Raw genomic sequence first — 21371 nt, forward strand, 5'->3', positions numbered from 1 at the left:
CCGCGCGCCGCGGGGAGGGCGCGCGCGGCCAGGCGGGGTCCAGAGGCAGCCGAGCCCCGCAGCCACCTGTGGGTTGACTGACAGCCCCGCACCCCGGGGGAGGGGCTCCGGCCCGGCTCGGGGCGCAGGGACCCCCGCCCCGTCCCGTCAGGCGCCGTGGGCGCGGGGGGCGGGGTCGAACCAGGGGCCGTGGGCGGGGCGAGCGCGGTTAGGCCCCGCCCCTCATCACGGCCCCGCCCCGCCCCGCCCCAGGCTGCGGGTCCGCCCCGCAGTTGCTCAGTCGTCGGCGCGCGCGGCTGGGAGCGGTCGCTGTGCCTCGGCGTCCCGAGCTGGTGCCCGAGCCCGGCGCCCCAGGAACCCCCTCCCCGCGCCCGGCCCACGGTGAGTGCTGCGGGCTGCAGCCGGTGCCGCTGGGCCGCCGTCGGGGCTCGGCCCCGCGCCCGCACCCGGACGACCGACGGCCGCCGCCCCCTTAGCCCGGGTCGCCCGGGCGGCGGGGGGTGGCCTCCCAGGTGTGGGGGGCGGTGGGAAGTTCTCGAAGTTTCCCCCCTCGGGCCTGGGGAAACTGAGGCCGCGTATCCTCGGAGGGGCGGGCTCTCGGGGGATTTCCCGTCGGAGCGCGCAGGAGCGGGGGCGGCAGGCGGGGCCAGCACTGCGGAGGGACGGGGAGGGTATGGGGGTGCCAGCGACGGCCTCCCCCGAACTTGGGCCGCCAAGCGAGGCTTCGACCCCCGCGCCTCCTCCCCAGGGAAGCAGACGGGGCCCCGGCGTCCCAGCACCCCTCCTGGGCGGGCTGCGTCCACCGTCTCTCCCGTTCCCTGCAGGTCCCCGTAGGGCCCTGTAGTCCCCCCAGAATCCCTCTTAGTGCAAGCCCACCCCTCCTTCAGCCCCGCTCCGCAAGGGGCTGTGGGCTCCTGCCTGGGCTGGGGTCTCGGGGAGAGGAGTTTAAAATGGCACACCAGTCCGTTCCCAAACTCCCCCCAGAACGCCCACTCCCTCCAAGGGAAGAGACCCCCATAGAGCTGGGGGTGCGGCTCCCGGGGCGCCTACAGCCCCGGAGTCCCAGAAACGGGTGCTGCGAGGTGGGGCAGGGAGGAGGGAGCGCGGTGCCGCGCAGGTGACCGGTAGCAAGGCCCGCGGGCTCTGGTCTCTGGCGCCCCTGGTGGGCGCCAGCGGCTGGACCTTGGCAATCGGTCTCAGGCTTCAGGGAGCCCCGGGCCACCGGCAGCGCCTGTTAGGATGCAGATTCCCAGGGCTCGACTGGAATGAGACCACAGCAGCTGCGCTTGTAGGGGCGCCAGGTGACCTGCGCCTGGGCGCTGCCTCGCGGGCATGGTCTGTCGGGAAGAGTCAGTGAGATCAGGGAGGATGCCCACGGGAAGCCACCAGGGCCTGGTGAAGGGGCAGAGGGAGGATGAGCAGGAAAGCCGAAGAGGAGGGAAGACCAGGAGGGCGGTGCAGAGCGCCAGCCTGTCGGCACACGTCCTGCCACCACCCCCCCATCCCCCCCCATCCCGGGCACACACCCAGGGCACCATCTGCCAACCCCCTGCCCTAAATGTGGTAAGAAAGCCTGAAAGGTTGAAAACGTTTGTTTTTGGACACCCTGCGCTAGGGAGGAAGGCTGACCCAGCCTCTGCTCTGCTGCCTCCAGGCTCCACTGTGTCACTGCCCCCTGCGCCGAACCCCCAAATGGCCTGGTAGGAAACGGCTTGGCTTGAGAGTCCCAGGTTCACATCTGGGCTCTGGGCAAGCGGCCCCTGCCCCAGGCTGTGAAAAGAGACGTGCCATCCTCCTTGCAAAATGTCATTCCTCATTCAGCCCAGGCCTGGGGGACAGCCAGGGAGCATGGTGGAACAGGACAGGCGTGTGTGGCTCAGCCCTAGTGCCCAGAAGGCAGGAGCTCCGTGGCGGTCCTCTCTCTGCTCACTGGACGGATGGGAGTGGGGTCCTGGCCCTGGCATTGGGCATGAGCAGAGTATGGATTCATGCTGCCCTGTGCATGGGAAGGAGTCACATCACATCTGGGCCCACGAGAGAGATGGGGGGTCCTCTGCACCTGGCTCACTACTGCCCCACAAGTGCTGAGAGCTACCCAGGCAGCCAGTATTTCCTGTACTGGTGACAGACAGATGCACTGGGGTGACAGGCATATGCCCACGACTCTCAGTAGCTCTGGATGAAGTCCCTGACGGGGACATGGTCCAAGGCCTCTGTGGCAGGTGGCTCCCAGGCAGCCTGGGGTTTCCAGGGGAACCAAAGGGGCTTCTGCACACCCAGGATGAGCCAAGTCTTCTATACACCTGTGCCAAGACGCCACTATTGTCCCCATCCTAGCAACAGGCTGCAGGAGGGGCAGGAGCTGTGGTTAGGGTCAGGACAGCCAGCCCAGCTGGTTGTCCCAGGAGCTTAGCACTGGGGACACCAGAGAGACCTGGACAGCAGTTCCCAGCCCCACTTGCTTTGGGAACTCAGATGGGCTCCCAGCCCTGTGCCCTCATTTGCCCATCTGAGATGCAGGGAGCAGAGGGCACCCCTCTTGGGCCACTCGCGATGAGGAGGTGTGTGGAGAGAGAAAATGTGGGGCGCCGAGCCCCCGATTTCTGCCTGGAACATCTTGTTCTCGCAAAGACACCCCCTCCCCATCCCCGCAGCTCAGGCCGCTTAGCTCCTGCGTCACATTTGTCTGCAGGACCGCGAGCCCCCATCGCCCCGTCACATGCACATGCTGTCGGCGGTTGCCCTGGCAACAGCCTCAGCAGCGGCGACTCCGCTGGCTTTGGGGGGCTGTAGGGGGAGCAGCCTCTTCCACCCAGCAAGGGAAGGAAAGAGGGGCCTGTTACTCCCAAGCCCCTGGGGACTTCACTACTGGCTGTGGGAGTGACAGCTTCCAGAAGCACTGTACCCAGCCCACCGAGCCCCCCATCTTTGGGGGAGGCTCCCAGGGGAAGGCACTGATAGATCTGAAGGAGGTAAGGCCCCCCGAAGCGTTGCTCCTCATAAAGTGGGCGCTGCAAACCCTCCTTCCTGTCCTTAGCTCTGGGGTCTGGCCCTGTGAGAGCCAGCACCCAGGGCTCGGGGACTTGCAGGGACCCTGGAATCAGGATGAGATGTCCACGAATGGAGTCTGAGCTGGCGTGGGTACAGATTGGGGCTGGCGACACTGAACCCCCAGCTCCCAGGCCCAGATGCAGCAGGGGCCTGGGAGCTGGCTCGACAAGGCCTACTTAGAACCCAGCGTGCCTGGGCCCCCGAGCTTCCCACTGAGCTTGAGTCTGGTACAGCCCCGGGGAGCTGGCCTGGGCACACAGGGCAGGGACGAGCTAACCCAGCTCCTACCGCCAACTGCCTGTGAGATCCTGGGCAAGCAGTGGAACCTGCTGGGTCTTCGTTTCCTCTCCTGTCCCATGAGAATGACTGCCCCCTGTGAGGGCCAGTGTGCCCAGCCCAGAGGGTACCCTCCTGAGGTGGACGAGAAAGCACTGGCAAGAGAGGGGACCAAGAACGTGAGGCCAGGGCCTTGGAGACCTGGGAGAGTGCTGTGTCCTGGAAATCAGGCCGGCGAGGCTGGGATGGGAGCCCAAGTGGGCGGCTCTCTTGTGGTGGGGCAGAGGCCTGGCTCTGGGACAGTTTTCACAGAGGACGTGGGGACATCCCTGGGGCTGCTGGGAGGCCATGCCGGGCAGAGGCAGTGCCTGGGCTTGGTGGTGTGGAGGAAGAGGGTCTCAGGAGCCTGTGATGTCTTAGCCATCATCCTGCCCCCGTTGAAGGGGCTGTGCAGGTTGGTACCACCCGGCCTTCCTCCCTGACAGGCAGGCTGGGTGGCAGTAGCTCACGCCTGTCATCCCAGCACTTTGGGAGGTTGAGGCAGGTGGATCACCTGAGGTCAGGAGTTCGATGCCAGCCTGGCCAACATGGTGAAACCCCGTCTCTACTGAAAATACAAAAAAATTAGCCAGGTGTAGTGGTAGGCACCTGTAATCCTAGCTACTTGGGAGGCCGAGGCAGGAGAATCACTGGAACCTGGGAGGCGGAGGTTGCAGTGAGCCAAGATCTCGCCGCTGGACTCCAGCCGGGGCAGCAGAGAGGCCTTCTAGGGGGCTTCTGGGCAGGGGTCTGGCTGGGCCCAGGCTCCAGGCCTCAGGAGAGGGCAGCTCTGTCCCAGCCGCTGCTTTAAGGAGGAGGCTGCAGGGTGGCTCGGTTGCCCTGGCAACGTGAGGGTGACTGAAGCCAGATGGACCGGAAGGGAGCGGGAGCTGTGGCCCCCATGCCCGGCACTTTCCAGTGGGGCCCGGCTCGATTCATGTTCTCATTGGTACCAACTGTGGGGAGGAGGCCCTGCTTTGTGGGGGTACTGCCCCCTAGCTTCCCCTATCCACCCCAGGCTTGCTGACCAGCCTCTGGGGTGACGAGGGGGACGCTGACCCCCACCGTGCTTGGCGAGGACCCCCCCGGCAGCCCCCTCCAGGGCCTCCTGGCCATGTGGGTACTGGCTGCCCTACCTGGGCATGAGGGCTACAGCCCAGGCTACCGGCCCCTGTGCTGTCAAGGTGACGAAGTCTCACGGGCCATTCTCACCGTGATCCTCTGTCATACGGGAGGTCAAATATCTAGCGATGTTTTTACTTCCTGTGTGGGAGACCTGGGTGCCTGGCATCCGTTTTAGCCCCAGAGTGGGCACGAGGGCTGTGGGAGCCAAGCGCTGCTGCCCAGGTCTTGGTCCTCTCAGTGAAGCCCCAGGAGACAGACACCGCCCGCTGTGCTGTCGGGGCAGGGGGGTGGGGGGTGGGGGTGGCAAGCACCTCCCTCTCCAGTGAGATCCCAGAAGCCCCCGGATGGCACCGGGTGGGCACCAGCCCCACCTTCCACAGCATCCGCTCCCTCCTTCCCAAGCTGCCCTGCAGGGGATGGGGGTGCTTAGCAGGTCACCCAGCGGGTGTGGGGACAGTGCCCAGTGCCTTCCAGGCCGTGGGTGAGCTCCCGGGCCTGGGCCTCTGCCAGCCTCTTCCGCCCTGCCCCCAGGCCTGCTGTGGCCTCTGTGGTGCCCAGAGGATCAAGTGGGTGACCTGAGGCTGTGGGCTGTGCTCTCTGCCGTAGGCTGCCCGCCCGCCCGCCCACGCGCCATGTCGACCTTGCTGGACATCAAGAGCAGCGTGCTCAGGCAGGTGCAGGTGTGCCCGTCCTTCCGCCGCAGGGCTGAGCAGGACCCAGGGAGTACCAGCGCCAACCCGCAGGAGCCGGCCACTGGGGCCTGGTGGGTGCCCAGGGGCCCAGCCCCACATGGTCACATGGTCGTTTCCCACCAGACTTCACACACTGCCGCTCCGGCCCCGGCGCCCCGGGTGGGAAGGAGGGTCTTCGCTCAGCTTTGCCACACTGTGGACGTCACACCGCCCCGCCTGCCCCTGGAGTCGAGGGTCTCAAGCAGGGGCCGTCGTGCTGAGAGCTGCCTGCTGACCTAGCCTTTCTTCCAGGAAACCTGGGGATGGCGTGGAGTTCTTCGCCCAGATGCGCCTCATGCTGAAGAAGGGGGAAGGCAGACAGGGCCTGCCATGCCCGGAGGTGAGGGTGGCGTCCCTGGGGCCCCACACCACGACCAGCACGCGGCCCCCTCTCCTCTTTCCCCCTCCCCCCTGCCCTTGCTCCCACCTCCTGGGGCACCGCCTGTCCTCCCAGCTGCAGGCCTGGAGCCCTCCCCGCCCTCAGGAATGTCACCCTGGGCCCCACACACAGGTCCCCCTGCGCAGTGGCTCACCACCACCCCCGGAGCCTGTGGACCCCAGCCGTGGCCTGAGAGCCCTGACCCCAGAGGAGGTAAAGGTGGGGTCCCAACCAGGCTGGGTCTGCAGCGGCTGCTCCCTCAGCTGTTGATAGGCACCTTCTGTGTGTGTAGGGTCTGGTGACAGCAGAGAGCCGGGGTGGGTCAGTGAGTGAGGAGTGGAGGGGCTCCCGGTGCAAGGCGGCGGAGGAGGGGCTGCCAAGGGCTGGGCCTGGGACACAGCGCTGTGGCCGCCGTCCGCCCGCCTGCAGGTGGAGATGCTCTACGAAGAGGCGCTGTACACGGTGCTCTACCGCGCCGGGACCCTGGGCCCTGACCAGGTGGACGATGAGGAGGCCCTGCTCAGCTACCTCCAGCAGGTCAGCCCACCCAACCCCAACCCCGACCGACCCCTTCCGCACGCACAGACACCATCATCACCCCAAACAGCATGCAGGATCTCCCCCATCCCTGCTCTACACAGACAGCTGCCCATGTACACAGACACACACGCACACAGACGCGCACACAGGCCACACACGCAGACACACGTGCACACAGGCACACACAGACATGCATACACAGACACTCGCACATACACAGACGCACACACAGGCCACACAGACACGTGCACACAGGCACATACAGACACGCATACACAGACACTCGCACATACACAGACGCACACACAGGCCACACACACAGACACGTGCACACAGGCACAGACATGCATACACAGACATACTTGCACATACACAGATGCACACAGGCCACACAGACAAGTGCACACACAGACATGCACACACAGACACACTCGCACATACACAGACGCACACACAGGCCACACACACAGACACGTGCACACAGGCACACACAGACACGCATACACACTCGGACATACACAGATGCACACACAGGCCACACAGACACGTGCACACGGGCACACACAGACACGCACACACAGACACACTCGCACATACACAGACGCACACACAGGCCACACAGACACACATGCACACAGACACGCACACACACATACACAGACGCGCACACAGGCCACATACACAGACACATGTGCACACAGGCACACACAGACACACACACATTCGCACATACACAGACGCGCACACAGGCCACACATACAGACACACGTGCACACAGACAGACATGCATACACACAGTCGCACATACACAGACACACACACAGGCCACACACACGTGCACACACACAGACATGCATACACAGACACACTCGCACACACAGACGCACACACAGGCCACACACAGACACGTGCACACAGACATGCACACATGCACATACACAGACGCGCACACAGGCCACACACACACACGTGCACACAGGGACACACAGAGACACACTCACACATACACAGACGCACACAGGCCACACACACAGACCACACACACACACACGCACACACACACTCGCACATAGACACGCACACACACATTCGCACATAGACAATGAGCACACAGGCCACACACAGACACACGTGCACACAGGCACACACAGACACGCATACACAGACACACACATACACAGACGTGCACACAGGCCACATACACAGACACACGTGCACACATAGACACGTATACACAGACACACTCACACATACACAGACGCGCGCACAGGCTACACACACAGACGCACGTGCACACAGACACACGCATACACAGACACACTAGCACATACACAGACGCGCACACAGGCCACACAGACGCGCGCACAGGCCACACACACAGACGCACACACAGGCTACACAGGCACACACACACTCGCACATACAGAGACGCGCACACAGGCCACACACACACTCGCACACACACAGACACGCGCACACAGGCCACACACAGACTCGCACACACACAGACGTGCACACAGGCCACACACAGACACACACAGGCACACGCAGACACGCACACACACACGTGCGCACAGGCTGACAGACACCCTGAAGGACACGCTCGGCCCCCTCCCAGTCGCACACACACAGACACGCGCACACAGGCCACACACACACTCGCACACACACAGACGCGCACACAGGCCACACACAGGTACAGACACTCGCACACACAGACACGCACACACACATGTGCGCACAGGCTGACAGACACACCCTGAAGGACACGCTCGGCCCCCTCCCAGTTGCATGTGCTCTGAACTCCCCCGTCAGCCCCCTGGGTCTCCCCGTTCCCACGTATGCTCTCATGTGCCCCTCATTACACCCACAACCTCTGGGCACGCCCGGGCCCCTTGGCACAGACCCGCCGCCGCTCCCTCTCAGGCCTCCCCGACCCCTGCACCCTGAGGATTGAGGTCAGGTGTGTGTGACTGGGGCTGACCCGAGGTCCCAGGACAGTGGCCAGCCTCACTTCAGGCATTGCCCGGGCCTACCAACCCGCCCGTTCCTCACAGGTGTTTGGCACCAGCCCTGAGGAGCACGCCGAGGCCATCGAGCGAGTGAGGAAGGCCAAGGTGAGGCCGCCGCTGCCTGGGCAGGCACTGGCCAGCACGTGCCTGCGTGGTGGGGCATGGGGCAAGGTCCTGTCACCCCCACACTAAGCAGGGTGTCCGCGGGGCAGCTCAGCCCACCAGGCCCACCATACCCCTCTGTCCACAGGCCCCCACGTACGCCCTGAAAGTCTCTGTCATGCGTGCCAAGAACCTGCTGGCCAAGGACCCTAATGGTGAGTGGGGCCCCAGCAGACCCTGGCTGCGGAGCCACCCGCTGTGCCCAGGCTTCACCGACCCGCTCGGCTGCGGAGGGCAGAGGGTGTGGGGGCGGGGCTGAGCCACCCTCCGTGCCCAGGCTTCAGCGACCCGTACTGCATGCTGGGCATCCTGCCTGCCTCGGGCGCCTCGAGGGAGCCCGGTACGCAGAAGGAGCAGCGATTCAGCTTCCGAAAGGGCAGCAAGCGCAGCAGCCCCCTGCCCGCCAAGTGCATCCAGGTCACCGAGGTGAAGAGCAGCACCCTGAACCCTGTCTGGAAGGAGCACTTCCTCTTGTGAGGCCCTCCCCCATCTGGGTGCAGGAGTGGGTCTTGCCTGGGGTCTAGAGCTGGGCTGTGCCTGGAAGGCGGTGGCTCGAATTGGTTCCTGGTCTCTGTGGGGCCATGTGCCCACTTTCCAGAGGAGAAAACTGAGGCCCAGAGATGGGCAGTGTGCCACCGGGGCCAGGCATGTGGCTGGCGAGAGTGGCGGGTTCGGGATTTGGACCTGAGCAGCCTGCCCGGAGAGCTGGAGTGTGTGGCGTGCTCCCTGACCCCGGCCTGGGCAGAGCCTCACTGGGGACCCTCACGGGCATCTCTCTGTTCTCCTTGTAGCGAGATTGAGGACGTGAACATGGACCAGCTGCACCTGGACATCTGGTACAGGCCCCTGTGCCTGCAGGGCAGGGTGGGAAGGGGAATGGGCACCTCTTGGTAGGGGAGCGGGATGGACTCAGGACCAGGCTGGGGGCTCCAGACAAGCCAGGTCCTCTCTCCCCGCCAGGGATCATGACGACGACGTGTCTCTGGTAGAAGCGTGTAGAAAGCTGAATGAAGTCATCGGCCTGAAGGGCATGAGCAGGTATGGCTGGGCGACCTTTGTACCCCCTCATCTGTGTCCACAGCTTGGTCGTGGGGCCTGGCAGGTGATGGCTCCTCAGGAGCCATCAGCCTGATGCCTGCCACCCACCGTGGCCAGGTACTTCAAACAGATCGTCAAGTCAGCCCGCACAAACGGGACAGCAGGGCCCACTGAGGACCACGCCGATGACTTCCTGGGGTGCCTCAACATACCTGTCCGGGTGAGTGGGGGTGGAGTGGGGCTGGTGGCAATTAGGGGAGGGCCTGGGGGGTGTCCCAGCCTTCAGGGGGTGGCTCACTGGAGGAGCTTCTGCTCTTGGGCCTCCTGAGGGTTCACCACTGCCTGTCACCCACATTTCTGGGAGAAGGGAAGCCCAGGCAGCGTGTTCTCTCCAGCGTCTCACAGAGTCAGTGTGGAGGGAGAAGGGGAGGGGTCTGGTGGGCCTGACCCCCCATGCCACCTCCAGGAGGTGCCCGTGGCTGGTGTGGACCGCTGGTTCAGGCTGGAGCCACGTTCCAGTGCCTCGCGTGTGCAGGGAGACTGCCACCTGGTTCTCAAGCTGATCACCACGCAGGTGGGGAAAGTTGGCGTCCCCGGCCTCCACCCCCGCCCTCGTGGCTGGGGCGGAGCTGGTGACCGGGTGGGCTCTGCGTTGCAGAGGGACACGGCCATGAGCCAGCGCGGGCGATCGGGCTTCCAGTCCTACCTGCTGCTGCTCAGCCATCTGCTGCGGTGCGAGCACCCGGCGGAGGAGGTAGCGGGTGCTCCTGGAATTGGGACAGCCCGGCAGAGGGCCTGAGGAGGGCATGGGGGGCTGTCCCGCCTCCACCCACGCCAGGCCTCCTCCCCCAGCCCGACTCCAGCAGCTGGCGCGGAGAGCTCAGCACCCCAGCCGCCACTATCCTCTGCCTGCACGGAGCCCAGAGCAACCTGTCACCTTTGCAGCTGGCCGTGTTGTGAGTGGGTGGAACTACGAGTGGGCGGGGCCTGTGCGGGTGGGGCCCTGGGGGCCGTGCGGTGAGTGGATGTGGTGACTGGGAGGGTGGAGCAGGGAAAGGGGCGGTGCTATGAGTAGGTGAAGCAGCGCTGATTGGGGGACAGGGAAAGGGGCGGTGCTACGAGCAGGTATGGCAGTGCTGATTGGTGGGACAGGGAAGGGTGGTGCTATGAGTAGGTGCGGCAGTGCTGATTGGGTGGGGCAGGGAAAGGGGTGGTGCTGTGGGCGGGGCAGGGGCGGGGGTTCTTTGAGTGGGGGCCGGATACTGCCTGACCATGGGTTGGGCCCCGCAGGTACTGGCAGGTTAGCAGCCGCCACCATCAGACTCGCACGCTGGACTACAGCTACCTGCTGGGGCTGCTGGAGGACATGCAGGCGCACTGGGAGGAGGCGGCCTCGCTGCCCCAGGAGCAGGTAGGCGTAGCTGGGGCCCTCCTGCCAGCCACGGGGAAGGGAGTGCTGTGGGCCGGGTCGTTCAGTGCGGGGCGGCGAGGGACAGAGTCCTGCTCGCGTGGGGGTTAAAGACATATGGACAAACCACGTGACGTGGCGAGAGTCAGGTTCCACAGAAAGGAGACAGGAGACTCATGGGCGTCACCTCGGGGGGCGACTAGAACTTAGGACAGGGCTGGGGAGAGCCGCCAAGCAGGCGCCCATTTGAGCGACAGGAGGGAGCAACCCTCGCAGGACCGGCATGGGCATAGCAGGTGCACAGACCCTGTGTGAGCTGCCTGGGTAGAAGCTGAGGCTGGGACAGGCCGGCTGAAGGGTGCTTCTCCGGGCAGAGCTGGGCAGGCCACGCCTCGGGGAGGATGCTGCGGGCGAGGCAAGGAGGGTGTTTCTTCTCATCTGCGACGGGTCGGGGCTGTTGGCACTAAAGGGCCTTGTCCCCACAGGAGGAGAGCCTGGCTGACAGCTTTTCCGCTTTCTCTGAGTTCGGGCTGCAGCTGCTGCACCAGCTCCGAGACTACTTCCCTGCCACCAACAGCACCGCTGTCTACCGCCTGGAGCTGCTGCTGAAGTGGGTGCAGCGCCGCGTGTCAGCGTGGGTGGGGGCGGCTGGCAGGACAGGCCCCATATCAGCGTGCTGCCCCCACCCAGGTGTCTGGGCAAGCTGCAGTTCTTCCAGCCCTCCTTTGAGATCTGCCCCTTTGAGACAGAGCTGAACATGGACGTTGCGGCAGCCCTGAAGGTGTGTTCCAGTGACCAGTGGGGGCGACCACTAGCCCCCCTGCCTTCCCATCCTCAGCACCTCCGCCCCACGGTCTCTTGCCCCACCTCTTCCTCTTTCCTGCAACACACCATGCTGTCTTGGTGGTGTCTGTTGCAGAGAGGCAACCGTGAGTGGTACGACAGGATCCTGAACGCCAAGAGTCCCCGAGAGCAGGTGCGGGTGTGGGGAGCCCTGCCCTGAGGGGTGTGGGCAGCTGAGAAGTGGGTACGAGCCGGGCTTCCTCGCAGCCAGGGTCACAACGCCTGCCTGGGCTGGTTGCACTGGCCGACGCCGTCTATGACGACCTTCAGTCCTGCTACAGCGTCTATGCCAGCCTCTTCCACAGGTGGGCCTGGCACTTCAGTGCTGCTCTTGGGCTGGGGTTGGGGCCGGCAGAACCTGCAGGGGGCACTAAGGTGGCTGAGGTGTGTCCCTTGCCCGGCAGCATCCTCAATGTGGACTTCTTCACCCTGACTTTCCGGCAGCTGGAGCGTCTGGTGAGGAGGGTCCATGACACCCCCAACCCCCAACCCCGGGTGTCTGCCAAGCATGGGGAAGTGGGCAGAGGCCCTTGGCTGGGAGGAACTACTCTTTGCTGCTGGTGGTCTAATTCTGCTGTCCTGGACAGGTGGCTGAGGAGGCATGGGTGCTGACAGAGGAGCTGAGCCCCAAAATGACACTGGAGGTGGCCTCAGGGCTCTTTGAGCTCTACCTGACCCTGGCTGACCTCCAGCGCTTCTGGGATAGCATCCCTGGTCGGTGGGTGCCCAGGCCCTATCTCCTGCAGATAGACTTTGGGGCCAGAGCCCCAGGCCCTGTGATGGGGGCTCTCCTGGGTACCCCCTGGGGCTGTGAGCCTGGAACGTGCTCACGGATGATGTGTAAGTCGGAGTCAAGCCCTGACCGACCTCCCAACACAGGGACAGCCGTTCTCTGGCCCTGGCTGGCATCCACACCCCATTCCTGCCTGCCGTGAAGCTGTGGCTGCAAGTGCTGCGGGACCAGGCCAAGTGGAGGCTTCAGGGAGCCGTGGACATGGATCCAGTGAGTAATGCCCTGGTCTGAGGACACTGGGGCAGGTCCGGGCCCCCAGCAAACCCAGCCTCCTCCTGCCTCCCCAGCTGGAGCCCGTGGACCCCTCCTCCAGGCACAGCAGCTCCGCAGCCACTGCTGGTCTCTGCCTCAGCCACATCCAGGAACTGTGGGTGCGCCTGGCATGGCCTGACTCTGCCCAGGCTCAGGTGCTAGGCACCCAGCTCGGCCAGGTATGTGGGTGGGCCCTGGGGGCAAGGGGAGCAGGTGCGGTGGAAATGGGGCAGGGGAGGGCTCCAAGGCTCCCCACTGCTGTCCCCTCCCCAGGACATGTGTGAGGTCACCGTCTTCTACACGGAGCTGCTTCGGAAGAAGGTGGACACTCAGCCCGGGGCGGCTGGCGAAGCAGTGAGTGAGGCGGTGAGTTGCCAGCTGGGGATGGAGCAGGCAGGAGGCGGGGGCCACCACCAGGCCCTGGACCCATCTCCCCACACTTCCCCTAGCTCTGCGTGGTCCTCAACAACGTGGAGCTCGTGCAAAAGGCTGCTGGGCAGGCTCTGAAGGGCCTGGCGTGGCCAGAGGGGCCCACGGGGCCTGAGGGGGTGCTCCCCCGTCCCCTGCTCAGCTGCACACAGGCCTTGGACGACGACCTGCAGCGGGAGGCCCGCACGGTGACAGCGCACCTGACCTCTAAGGTGGGTGGGGCCTGGAGACTGGGTGGGGGCTGTCTGTGGTACCCCCTGTGCTGAGCGCTGCTCCTGCCCTCAGATGGTGGGTGACATCCGGAAGTACGTCCAGCACATCAGCCTCTCGCCCGACTCCATCCAGAACGACGAGGTGAGCGCCGGGGCGAGGGGCCGTGGACAGTGTGTGTGCTGGGGGCAGGGCAGAGGGGCAGGGTCTGCCTGACCTGATGACCCCTGCCCGCAGGCTGTGGCTCCGCTCATGAAGTACCTGGATGAGAAGCTGGCTCTGCTGAACGCCTCACTGGTGAAGAGGAACCTGAACAGGTGCGGGCGGCTGGGGTGGGCTGGCCTGTGGTCACTGAGGCCACTTGCAGGGTGCTGGAGGTCCTGTGGGAGCTGCTCATTCTGCAGGTGGGGCGGGCAGGGCAGGTGAGGCGGCCCATGGTCACTGATGCCACCCTGCAGGGTGCTGGAAGCCCTCTGGGAGCTCCTCCTGCAGGCCATTCTGCAGGCGCTGGGTGCAAACCGCGACGTCTCTGCTGACTTCTACAGCCGATTCCACTTCACACTGGAGGTAGAGCCCCGGGAAGGAGCCCTCCCTGCCAGCCCCAGCCTCAGGGCAGCTCTGACCCCTCCCTTTGTGCCCACTGGCCCACCCAGCCTCTGCCTGGAGAGCAGCTAATCCAGGCCTCCTCCCGCCAATGCGGAGGTGTGGCCTTAGGTGATGGCCTTTTCCCAGGCTGCCTGGGAGCTTTCAGTGGCCTCCAGATGTGAGAAAGGACTCTGTCCTGGGCCACTGAGTCCCCAGTGCTGCCTGGGACCCTTTGTGCTGGGTCTCCATCTGCCCCCAGCACAAGCCAGGCTCCGATGCCTCCACATTCTTTCCCTGCCCCAGGCCCTGGTCAATTTCTTCTACGCAGAGGGCCAGGGTTTGCCCCTGGAGAGCCTGAAAGATGGAAGCTACAAGGTAAGGTGGAAGCCTCTGTGGGGCGCGGTTCGGGTGTAGATGAGGGGACCGAGTTCAAACAGCGCCCCGCGTGGGCTGTGTCCTTGAGCATAAGGTGGCCCTGCTGGGTGCCCATGGGGAGTCAGATCGCCCAGGGTCCCCTCCTGACATGCTTCCCCCACAGAGGCTGGAGGAGGAGCTGCGGCTTCACAAATGCTCCACCCGTCAGTGCATTGAGCAGTTCTACCTGGACAAGCTCAAACAGGTAGGGGGGCCGGGATGGGGCACTGCCTCCGAGGCTCCCGCAGCCCCTCTGCGCTCACTCGCCTTTCCACAGAGGACCCTGGAGCAGAACCGGTTTGGACGCCTGAGCGTCCGCTGCCATTACGAGGTGGCGGAGCAGCGGCTGGCCGTGGAGGTGCTGCATGCCGCCGACCTGCTCCCCCTGGACACCAACGGTGAGGTGCAGTGGGTTGGGTGGGGGCGGGATCGGGCCGACCAGCTCACGACTATGCTCCTGCAGGCCTGAGCGACCCCTTTGTGATTGTGGAGCTCGGCCCGCCGCATCTCTTCCCACTGGTCCGCAGCCAGAGGACCCAGGTGAAGACCCGGACGCTGCACCCCGTATATGACGAGCTCTTCTACTTGTGAGTGTCCCCAGCCCCAGCCCCAGCCCCCAGGCTGCTGGAGCGAGGCTCCCCATGTGGACTGGCCTGTCCACAGCTCCGTGCCTGCAGAGGCGTGCCGCCGCCGCGGAGCCTGCGTGCTCTTCACCGTCATGGACCATGACTGGCTGTCCACCAACGACTTCGCCGGGGAGGCAGCCCTCGGCCTCAGCGGTGTCAGCGGGGTCGCCCGGCCCCACGTGGGCGGGGGTGCAAGGGCTGGGCAGCCTGTCACCCTGCACCTGTGCCGACCCAGAGCCCAGGGTGAGTGAGGGTCCAGGCGGGGGCGGGGCAGCAGGCAGTGGACCTGACCCTGACTCCCACACACCTGCCTACACCTGCTTGCAGTGAGGTCTGCGCTGAGGATGCTGGAAGGCCGCACCAGCAAGGAAGCACAGGAGTTCGTGAAGAAACTCAAGGAGCTGGAGAAGTGCATGGAGGCAGACCCCTGAGCCCACTGGCCCCACCCACCCCGAGTTCCCTGAGGCAGCCTCCGCTCACTGTGGCCCACTCTGTGCAGCCAGGGCCCACGCTGCCCCTTGTGTGTCGTGCTGGCCCCGTGCTCCCATGGCCCTGGCTCTGTGATGTGCATGTCGTGGCTAGTCCTAGGGCTCCCACTGCCCTGGCCGTGTCCGTCTGCTGTGTGCTGTGAACCTTTGCGCCCAACCCCCCATCTGGGTGGCCAACTTGGCAGGACCTGGCCAGCAGCTACCCAGGAGACAGTGCAGGCCAGAGTGGGCCTGGCCACCAGGTGGGCTTCCCTGCCCTTGGGCTCCACGGCCCTGAGTGGGCCTGAGCAGCTGCTCTCTAGGGACTGATTGGCTGTGCTCGCTGAGAAACAGCAGGCAGTGTGCAGAGGCACTTTTGATAGTCATGGCTGAGGAGTAAAGAGGGCGCCATTGGCACCGCTGGGTGGAGGGTCCAGAGCCTCCACTCACAGGGGATGTGGGGAGCAGGTGAGCCCAGAAGTGCATGGGACTCCAGTCCCCACGGGGCTCTCAGGCCCTCTGCAGCTGGTGGTCAGTGTGAACGGCTCCATGCCAACTGGTCAGCCGTCCTTCGCACACCTGTGGCCACCAGGGACCTGCTCCACAGCCCTTCCAGGCGGGGCCAAGAGTTGGCCCCAATCTTCCTCAGTCCCAGTGTGAAAAACAGACTCACTCGGGGTGCCTCGGCCTGCAGCTTCATTGCGAGAGCACCAGGGTGGGACACGGAGTACGGCTGTGCTGGAAGCACGGGGAGGACCCGGACGGCTCAGTCCCACCGGCAGCCACAGAGCTGAGACTGCCAGGCCTGCCTGTGTCCCCCACGTCTCTAGATTTTCTCGTCACCCAGCCTCAAAAATACACATGTCTGTAACCCTCAGTCTCTCTGCCGCTTCTTGATTCCTTTCCAAACCTCGGCTGGGGGCCTGGCCTCAGCCCCCCGTCCCTGAGTCTGTTGCTCTTCAGAGCTGCTGCTGCCGGCTCCTCCATCCTCGGCCTCAGGCCCGGGGTCCTCAGACGCATCACTATCATCAGTGTCCGAGGGCAGCCTGGGAGGGAAGGGGAGCACGTTCCCGAATGATGTCCCCCCTGGCCCCCAGAGGCAACCTCATCCACACAAAGCCCCGAGCCGAGGACACATTCCTTTTTTGTTTGTTTTGAGACGCAGTCCTTGCTCTGTCACCCAAACTGGAGTACAGTGGCAGAACCTCCACCTCCTGGGTTCTAACAATTCTTCTGTCTCAGCCTACTGACTAGCTGGGACTACAGGCACGAGCCACCACGCCCAGCTAATTTTTCTACTTTTAGTAGAAACAGGGTTTCACTGTGTTGGCCAGGCTGGTCTTTAATTCCTGACCTCGTGATCCGTGCACCTCCTCCTCCCAAAGCGTCGGGATGACAGGCGTGACCAGCGCACTCAGCTGACAGGTTCCTCTCACTCCCTGTGCTCCAAACCCAAGCCCTGCAGTGGGACGTCTGCTCAGGTTTTCTAGTCAGAAGACCCCAACCCCACACAGCAGGACGGCTCAGGCCGGAGGTAGAGGAGAGCCCTGGGTCTGAGTGATCAGGAAATTAAGAAAACCAAGGACCTACCCGGTGCTGGCCACAGGCCTGTTGGGGTTTCCAAACTCTCTCCCTGAATCCACATCAAAGGGATCTGAATGAGAGAGGCAAGTGGCCTCTGAGCTCAGGGCAGGACCAGGCCTCCCATCGCCCAGGCTTTGGAGGGCCTCGCTCCCACCCGTCAGGCCTCACCGATCTCCTCCTCCTGGGGGTTTTCTTTGGCGCTGGCCAGGAACTCCTGCTCTGCCTGCAACACCTCCTCCGGGCCACCACAGGCCGCGTACTTGTCCAAGAGCTGGCGGTTAAGATCCAAGAAACCTTTGCCCCATTTAAACTTCCGCAGCAAAATGACAGCGAGGTCCGGAAAGCCTGATGGTGTGGGACACAGGAAACCCAAAGAAGTCGCCGGTCCCCTGGGGTGTGTCCCCATCACCCTGCTGCCGGATGGCGGCGCTGTCCCAGGAACCGCAGGGTCCCCACCAAACACCAGCGCCCAGTCCTGAGAGCCGGCGCTGCCCCCAGTCCACACCTCTGCAGCCGACCCCATGCCCCTCCTTTGCGGTGAGACCCAAGCACTCGCACCAAGACTGCCCCACGGGTCATCTGGGCCTCTTTAGATCAGCAGTTCTGTAAGGAGGACTCTCGGCAGTGCTGCATGATCGTGAATGGTGCCCCACACGCCTGCCCCTGTAGAGCAGCCAGCCCGTTCTTCTCCACGGAAACTCCACAGGCCGAAAAGTGAGTGACAGGGGGACCGAAACCCTGGTCTGTCTGAACAGCTTCCCTGCCTGTCCCTTATGCTCCTCCTGGGGTCTGCCGGTCCTGTGCACGGTGCCAGGACCACAGCAGGAACAGCAGGCTGCCAGATAGGGCTGCTGTGGGGCCTCCAGACTCACCTACAATGCAGAAGGTGGCGGCAAAAGCTTCCAAGCAGGAAAGTTTGTAGGGCCGGCCATAGTTCACAGGGTTGGCGGCCACCAGGTAGGGCAGCAGGCGCAAGTGGCTCCCTCGCATCTTCCCAAACGGCGTCTCATCCAGTCTGGCCCAAGAGCAGTCGATGACGGCGACCCCAGACTGTGCCACCAGCTGTCTGCCAGGGACAGCATGGGGTAAGTTCAGGAGCTGGCACTGCCCAAGGTGACGTATGTCCCCGGAAAATGGCCTCGCTGGCGATTCACGGACAACACTCCTCTATCCTAGACACCCTCAAGGGGACTTCATGAGCAAGCTTTTGAGGCAGCTGCTTGGGGTACCTAGAGCCTGCGTTTATTCACTCAACAAACGTTTATTATCCCAAAACCTTCTACATCTCAGAATCTGGGCTATAGAATGGAGGCAAACTGGACAGACAGTGCCAGCCCACGTGGACGCGGGTGTGGGCGTGTGTATGACACTCAAGTCCCAGTACACGAGCCCGGGAGGGAACCACGCGCTGGACAGTAAGACGAGCTAGGGCAGGACCCCGCGCCTACCTGTCTTCGGGGGACACGTACTGCTTGCCCACGGGGCTGAGCACCAGGCCGCCGAACCTCTGGCCCAGGCGCAGGCAGCGCACCAGCCCCAGGCGGGCCAGCTTGCGCCCGGTGCAGCGCCGGGGGTCGCAGTGGCCCAGCTCCCACATGGCGAGCGCGCAGGGCAGCGTCGCCCGGCCCGGGTCGCCCTCGCCTTCGGCCACCTCTGGCTCCACGGATGCTGCACGAGAGAGAGAAGGGTACTCGGCCTCAGCGCGGGACCCCGGGCCGGCCCGGGACCCCCGACCCGCTCTCCCCATCACGCCTCGCTCACCTCGCAGCGCGGCGCCGACCTCCTCGGCGAAGGCCTCCAGGGATCGGCTCGGGAGGCGCCTAGCCCGGCCGCCTTCCGCCCCCGGCCCGCGCGCCGCCCTCTTGCGGCCCATGGCGCCGATCTGGGGCACCAGAGACCCCCACGGCCACGCCCCCCAGTATCCCAAAGGGCAGTGCGGCTGCCTGCGCATGCGCCGGGAGCCACGTCCTGTTCCCGCGACCACGTGACCGCCAACCCACGTGACCTCGCGGCGGCTTCAGCGCGATGGCGGCGGAGCTGGCGGGCGTCTTGCTGCTCCTCGGGCTCTCTGCGCGTGGTGAGTAGTCCGGCCGCCCGCATCCCCAGGCCCCCCGCGCGCTCAGCACCCCGGCCTCCCCGCTCACTGTCTCGTTCCCCGTAGGGCCCGCGCCAGCAGGTGCCGCGAAGATGAAGGTGGTGGAGGAGCCCAACACGTTCGGGTGAGCACCCTCGCTGGCAGGCGGTCCGTCGTGGGCGGCGGGCGGCCTGGGCCGGTTCCCCGCTGACCTCGCCGCCTCCCGTAGGGTGAACAACCCGTTCTTGCCCCAGGCCAGTCGCCTCCAGGCCAAGAGGGATCCTTCACCCGTGTCTGGTGAGTGAGGGGCGCTGTCCGCGGGCGTGGGGGTGGCCGCGGGGAGCAGGGGGCCGTCCTGGGTGCCGACCGCGGTGGATGGGTCAGCGCTCGGAGCATGCGCGAGGGACTGGGGAAAGCTCTCTGGTTGGCAGGTAAAGCGATGGCAAAGGAGAATGCATGAGGGACCCTGAGAGTTACGGCCTGGAGTCTCGGGCATTGGTTCGTCTACCCTCTAAAATTAATGTTGAAGTGCGAGAGAATCTACCAGAGGTTCTTGTACCGAATTAAGTTACTTCCAAGCCTGGCACAGTGGTTGGCGCCTGTAATCCCAGCGCTTTGGGAAGTCGAGGCGGGCGGATTACAAGGTTAGGAATTCGAGAGCAGCCTGGCCCATATAGTGAAACCCCGTGTCTACTAAAAATACACACGAAAAAATTGGCCGGGCGTGGTGGTGGGCGCCTGTAGTCCCAGCTGTTTGGGACGCCGAGGCAGGAGAATTGCTTGCACCTGGGAGGCAGAGATTGCAGTGAGCCGAGATCGCAACACGCCACTGCACTCCAGCCTAGGTAACAGAGTGAGACTCTTGTCTCAAAAAAAAACCCAGCTCTTCCGGGGACGTTGTGTGCAGGCACTCAGAATGGTCCAGCGTTTGACATACTGGCTTAGGGTTTCCTACAATACCGCCTCTAACAAAACTAGGCTGTCCTGGACACCTGGTAATAGAATTGTTTACCTTTATACCAAAAGGTTGGGAAAGCACCAAAATCTGCATGTGGCATGTGCCCAGGCAGGCTTCCAGGGGTTTGTGCTGTAAGTCCTAAAGTTCTTATGAGATTGTCCAAAACAAAGAAACATATCAGCAGGGCCTATGGTGGCTCCATGTGTGCTAAATGTGTTCGTGACAGGATCAGCATGCTTTCCTTATGGAGGAGCAGAAAATCGTTGTGAAAGTGTTGAAGGCACAAGCACAGAGTCAGAAAGCTAAATTAAAATTGAAATTTTGAGTAATAAAAATGAAAAGCCTTAAAAAAAAAAAAGTTATCTTCAGACAGTCCTTCCTTTTCAGGAGGTAATTACTGTTAATGGTCTGGTGACTTTGCAGATGCGTTTCTGTGCTTTTACATGCATACATATGCAACGGGAAAACGTGTCGCTTTTGTAATCTTTGTCGTTTTGAAAAGTCATACTGCGTATTTGGATTTGTCGTTGTTGGCCGCTGTATCTCTTGGGACTCTTCATGGTGGTGATATAGGTCTTCATTCTTTGGTGCCCAGTACAAAATAGGGTGGTACTGCATTTCCCGATGGGCAACTATTGTATTTAGGTTTTTTTTTTTTTTTTTTGGGACATTAGAAATAGTGCTGTGGAGAACATGCCGTGTGGATGCCTTTGTTCGCCCTCATGTGAGTGGTTTCCCAAGGCAGTGTTTCAGAAGGGAATTTGTTGGGTCACGAGTATATGATACCTTTTAAACACTGAATGAGGCTGGGCGTGATATTTTACGCCTGTAACCCCAGCAGTTTGGGAGGCCCAGGCGGACAGATCACAAGGTCAGGAGTTCGAGACCAGCCTGGCCAATATGGTGCAACTGCGTCTCTACTGAAAATACAAAAATCGGCTGGGCATGGTGGTGGGTGCGTGTAGTCCCAGCTACTCAGGAGGCTAAGGCAGGAGAATCCCTTGAACCCGGGAGGCGGAGGTTGCAGTGAGCCGAGATCACACCACTGCACTCCAGCCTGGGTGACAGAGTGAGACTCCGCCAAAGAAAAAATAAATAGAATGCTCAGTGATGAAAAATGCCACGTGGAAATGTGAGGCAGAGGAGCGAGGGAGTATATGTGTGTTATTGTTTTGGAAATTGGTTTTATTATTTTTTCTTTATTTTTTGTGACAGTCTTGCTCTGTCGCTAGGCTGTATTGCAGTGGTGCGATCTCAGCTCACCGCATCCTCCACCTCCTGGGCTAAAGCCGTTTTCCTACCTCAGTCTCCCAAGTAGCTGGGACTACAGGCACACGCCACCACACCTAGCTAATTTTTTTTTTTTTTTTTTTTT

The 21371-nt window shown here is 63.1% G+C and overlaps 3 protein-coding genes and 1 pseudogene across 4 annotated transcripts in view; 3 read left to right on the forward strand and 1 right to left on the reverse strand.

Annotated features, from left to right (window-relative positions):
• The first annotated feature begins 275 nt into the window (after window positions 1-275).
• Window positions 276-16257, forward strand: BAIAP3 (BAI1 associated protein 3). Its single transcript, XM_017510965.2, has 34 exons — window positions 276-381; window positions 5098-5254; window positions 5475-5562; window positions 5734-5814; window positions 6031-6138; window positions 8199-8258; window positions 8404-8470; window positions 8593-8788; window positions 9107-9151; window positions 9276-9353; window positions 9471-9573; window positions 9820-9927; window positions 10012-10107; window positions 10206-10309; window positions 10644-10764; window positions 11247-11371; window positions 11452-11542; window positions 11681-11737; window positions 11812-11909; window positions 12009-12060; window positions 12192-12322; window positions 12484-12607; window positions 12685-12828; window positions 12923-13015; window positions 13099-13290; window positions 13364-13432; window positions 13526-13605; window positions 13747-13855; window positions 14177-14248; window positions 14412-14492; window positions 14565-14685; window positions 14751-14874; window positions 14951-15156; window positions 15241-16257. Exons 2-34 carry the CDS (start codon window positions 5124-5126, stop codon window positions 15342-15344), a joined length of 3459 nt encoding a protein of 1152 aa, XP_017366454.1. The 5' UTR covers window positions 276-381; window positions 5098-5123; the 3' UTR covers window positions 15345-16257.
• TSR3 (TSR3 ribosome maturation factor) lies at window positions 16062-18899 on the reverse strand. Its single transcript, XM_017510972.2, has 6 exons — window positions 18726-18899; window positions 18413-18632; window positions 17837-18030; window positions 17133-17309; window positions 16971-17034; window positions 16062-16426 (listed from the first exon to the last, which is right to left on the reverse strand). The coding sequence occupies exons 1-6, from the start codon at window positions 18835-18837 to the stop codon at window positions 16255-16257; spliced, it is 939 nt and encodes a 312-aa protein (XP_017366461.2). The 5' UTR covers window positions 18838-18899; the 3' UTR covers window positions 16062-16254.
• A 40-nt stretch (window positions 18900-18939) lies between these two features.
• GNPTG (N-acetylglucosamine-1-phosphate transferase subunit gamma) overlaps window positions 18940-21371 on the forward strand; it is a 14906-nt gene continuing 12474 nt past the window's right edge. For both annotated transcript variants that reach the window (XM_037732217.1, XM_017510974.2), the window contains exons 1-3: window positions 18940-19041; window positions 19126-19183; window positions 19268-19335. In XM_037732217.1, the coding sequence (XP_037588145.1) occupies window positions 18990-19041; window positions 19126-19183; window positions 19268-19335 (178 nt within the window). In that variant the 5' untranslated portion in view covers window positions 18940-18989. The remainder of the gene's footprint in view (window positions 19042-19125; window positions 19184-19267; window positions 19336-21371) is intronic.
• Window positions 19856-20325, forward strand: LOC108290903 (annotated as a pseudogene).

This window comes from Cebus imitator, unplaced genomic scaffold (genome assembly GCF_001604975.1).
Source record: "Cebus imitator isolate Cc_AM_T3 unplaced genomic scaffold, Cebus_imitator-1.0 Scaffold444, whole genome shotgun sequence".
NCBI classification, from domain to species: Eukaryota; Metazoa; Chordata; class Mammalia; order Primates; family Cebidae; genus Cebus; species Cebus imitator.

Excerpts from the sequence above, each read along its gene's own strand:
- BAIAP3 (XM_017510965.2), top strand. The coding sequence starts at position 5,124 with ATGTCGACCTTGCTGGACATCAAGAGCAGCGTGCTCAGGCAGGTGCAG. Across the intron at positions 13,016-13,098 it reads GCGAAGCAGTGAGTGAGGCG|CTCTGCGTGGTCCTCAACAA; the intron begins GTGAGTTGCCAG and ends CACTTCCCCTAG. Across the intron at positions 14,686-14,750 it reads GCTCCCCCTGGACACCAACG|GCCTGAGCGACCCCTTTGTG; the intron begins GTGAGGTGCAGT and ends ATGCTCCTGCAG.
- TSR3 (XM_017510972.2), bottom strand. The coding sequence starts at position 18,837 with ATGGGCCGCAAGAGGGCGGCGCGCGGGCCGGGGGCGGAAGGCGGCCGG. Across the intron at positions 18,031-18,412 it reads TACGTGTCCCCCGAAGACAG|ACAGCTGGTGGCACAGTCTG; the intron begins GTAGGCGCGGGG and ends TGTCCCTGGCAG. Across the intron at positions 17,310-17,836 it reads CGCCACCTTCTGCATTGTAG|GCTTTCCGGACCTCGCTGTC; the intron begins GTGAGTCTGGAG and ends CCACACCATCAG.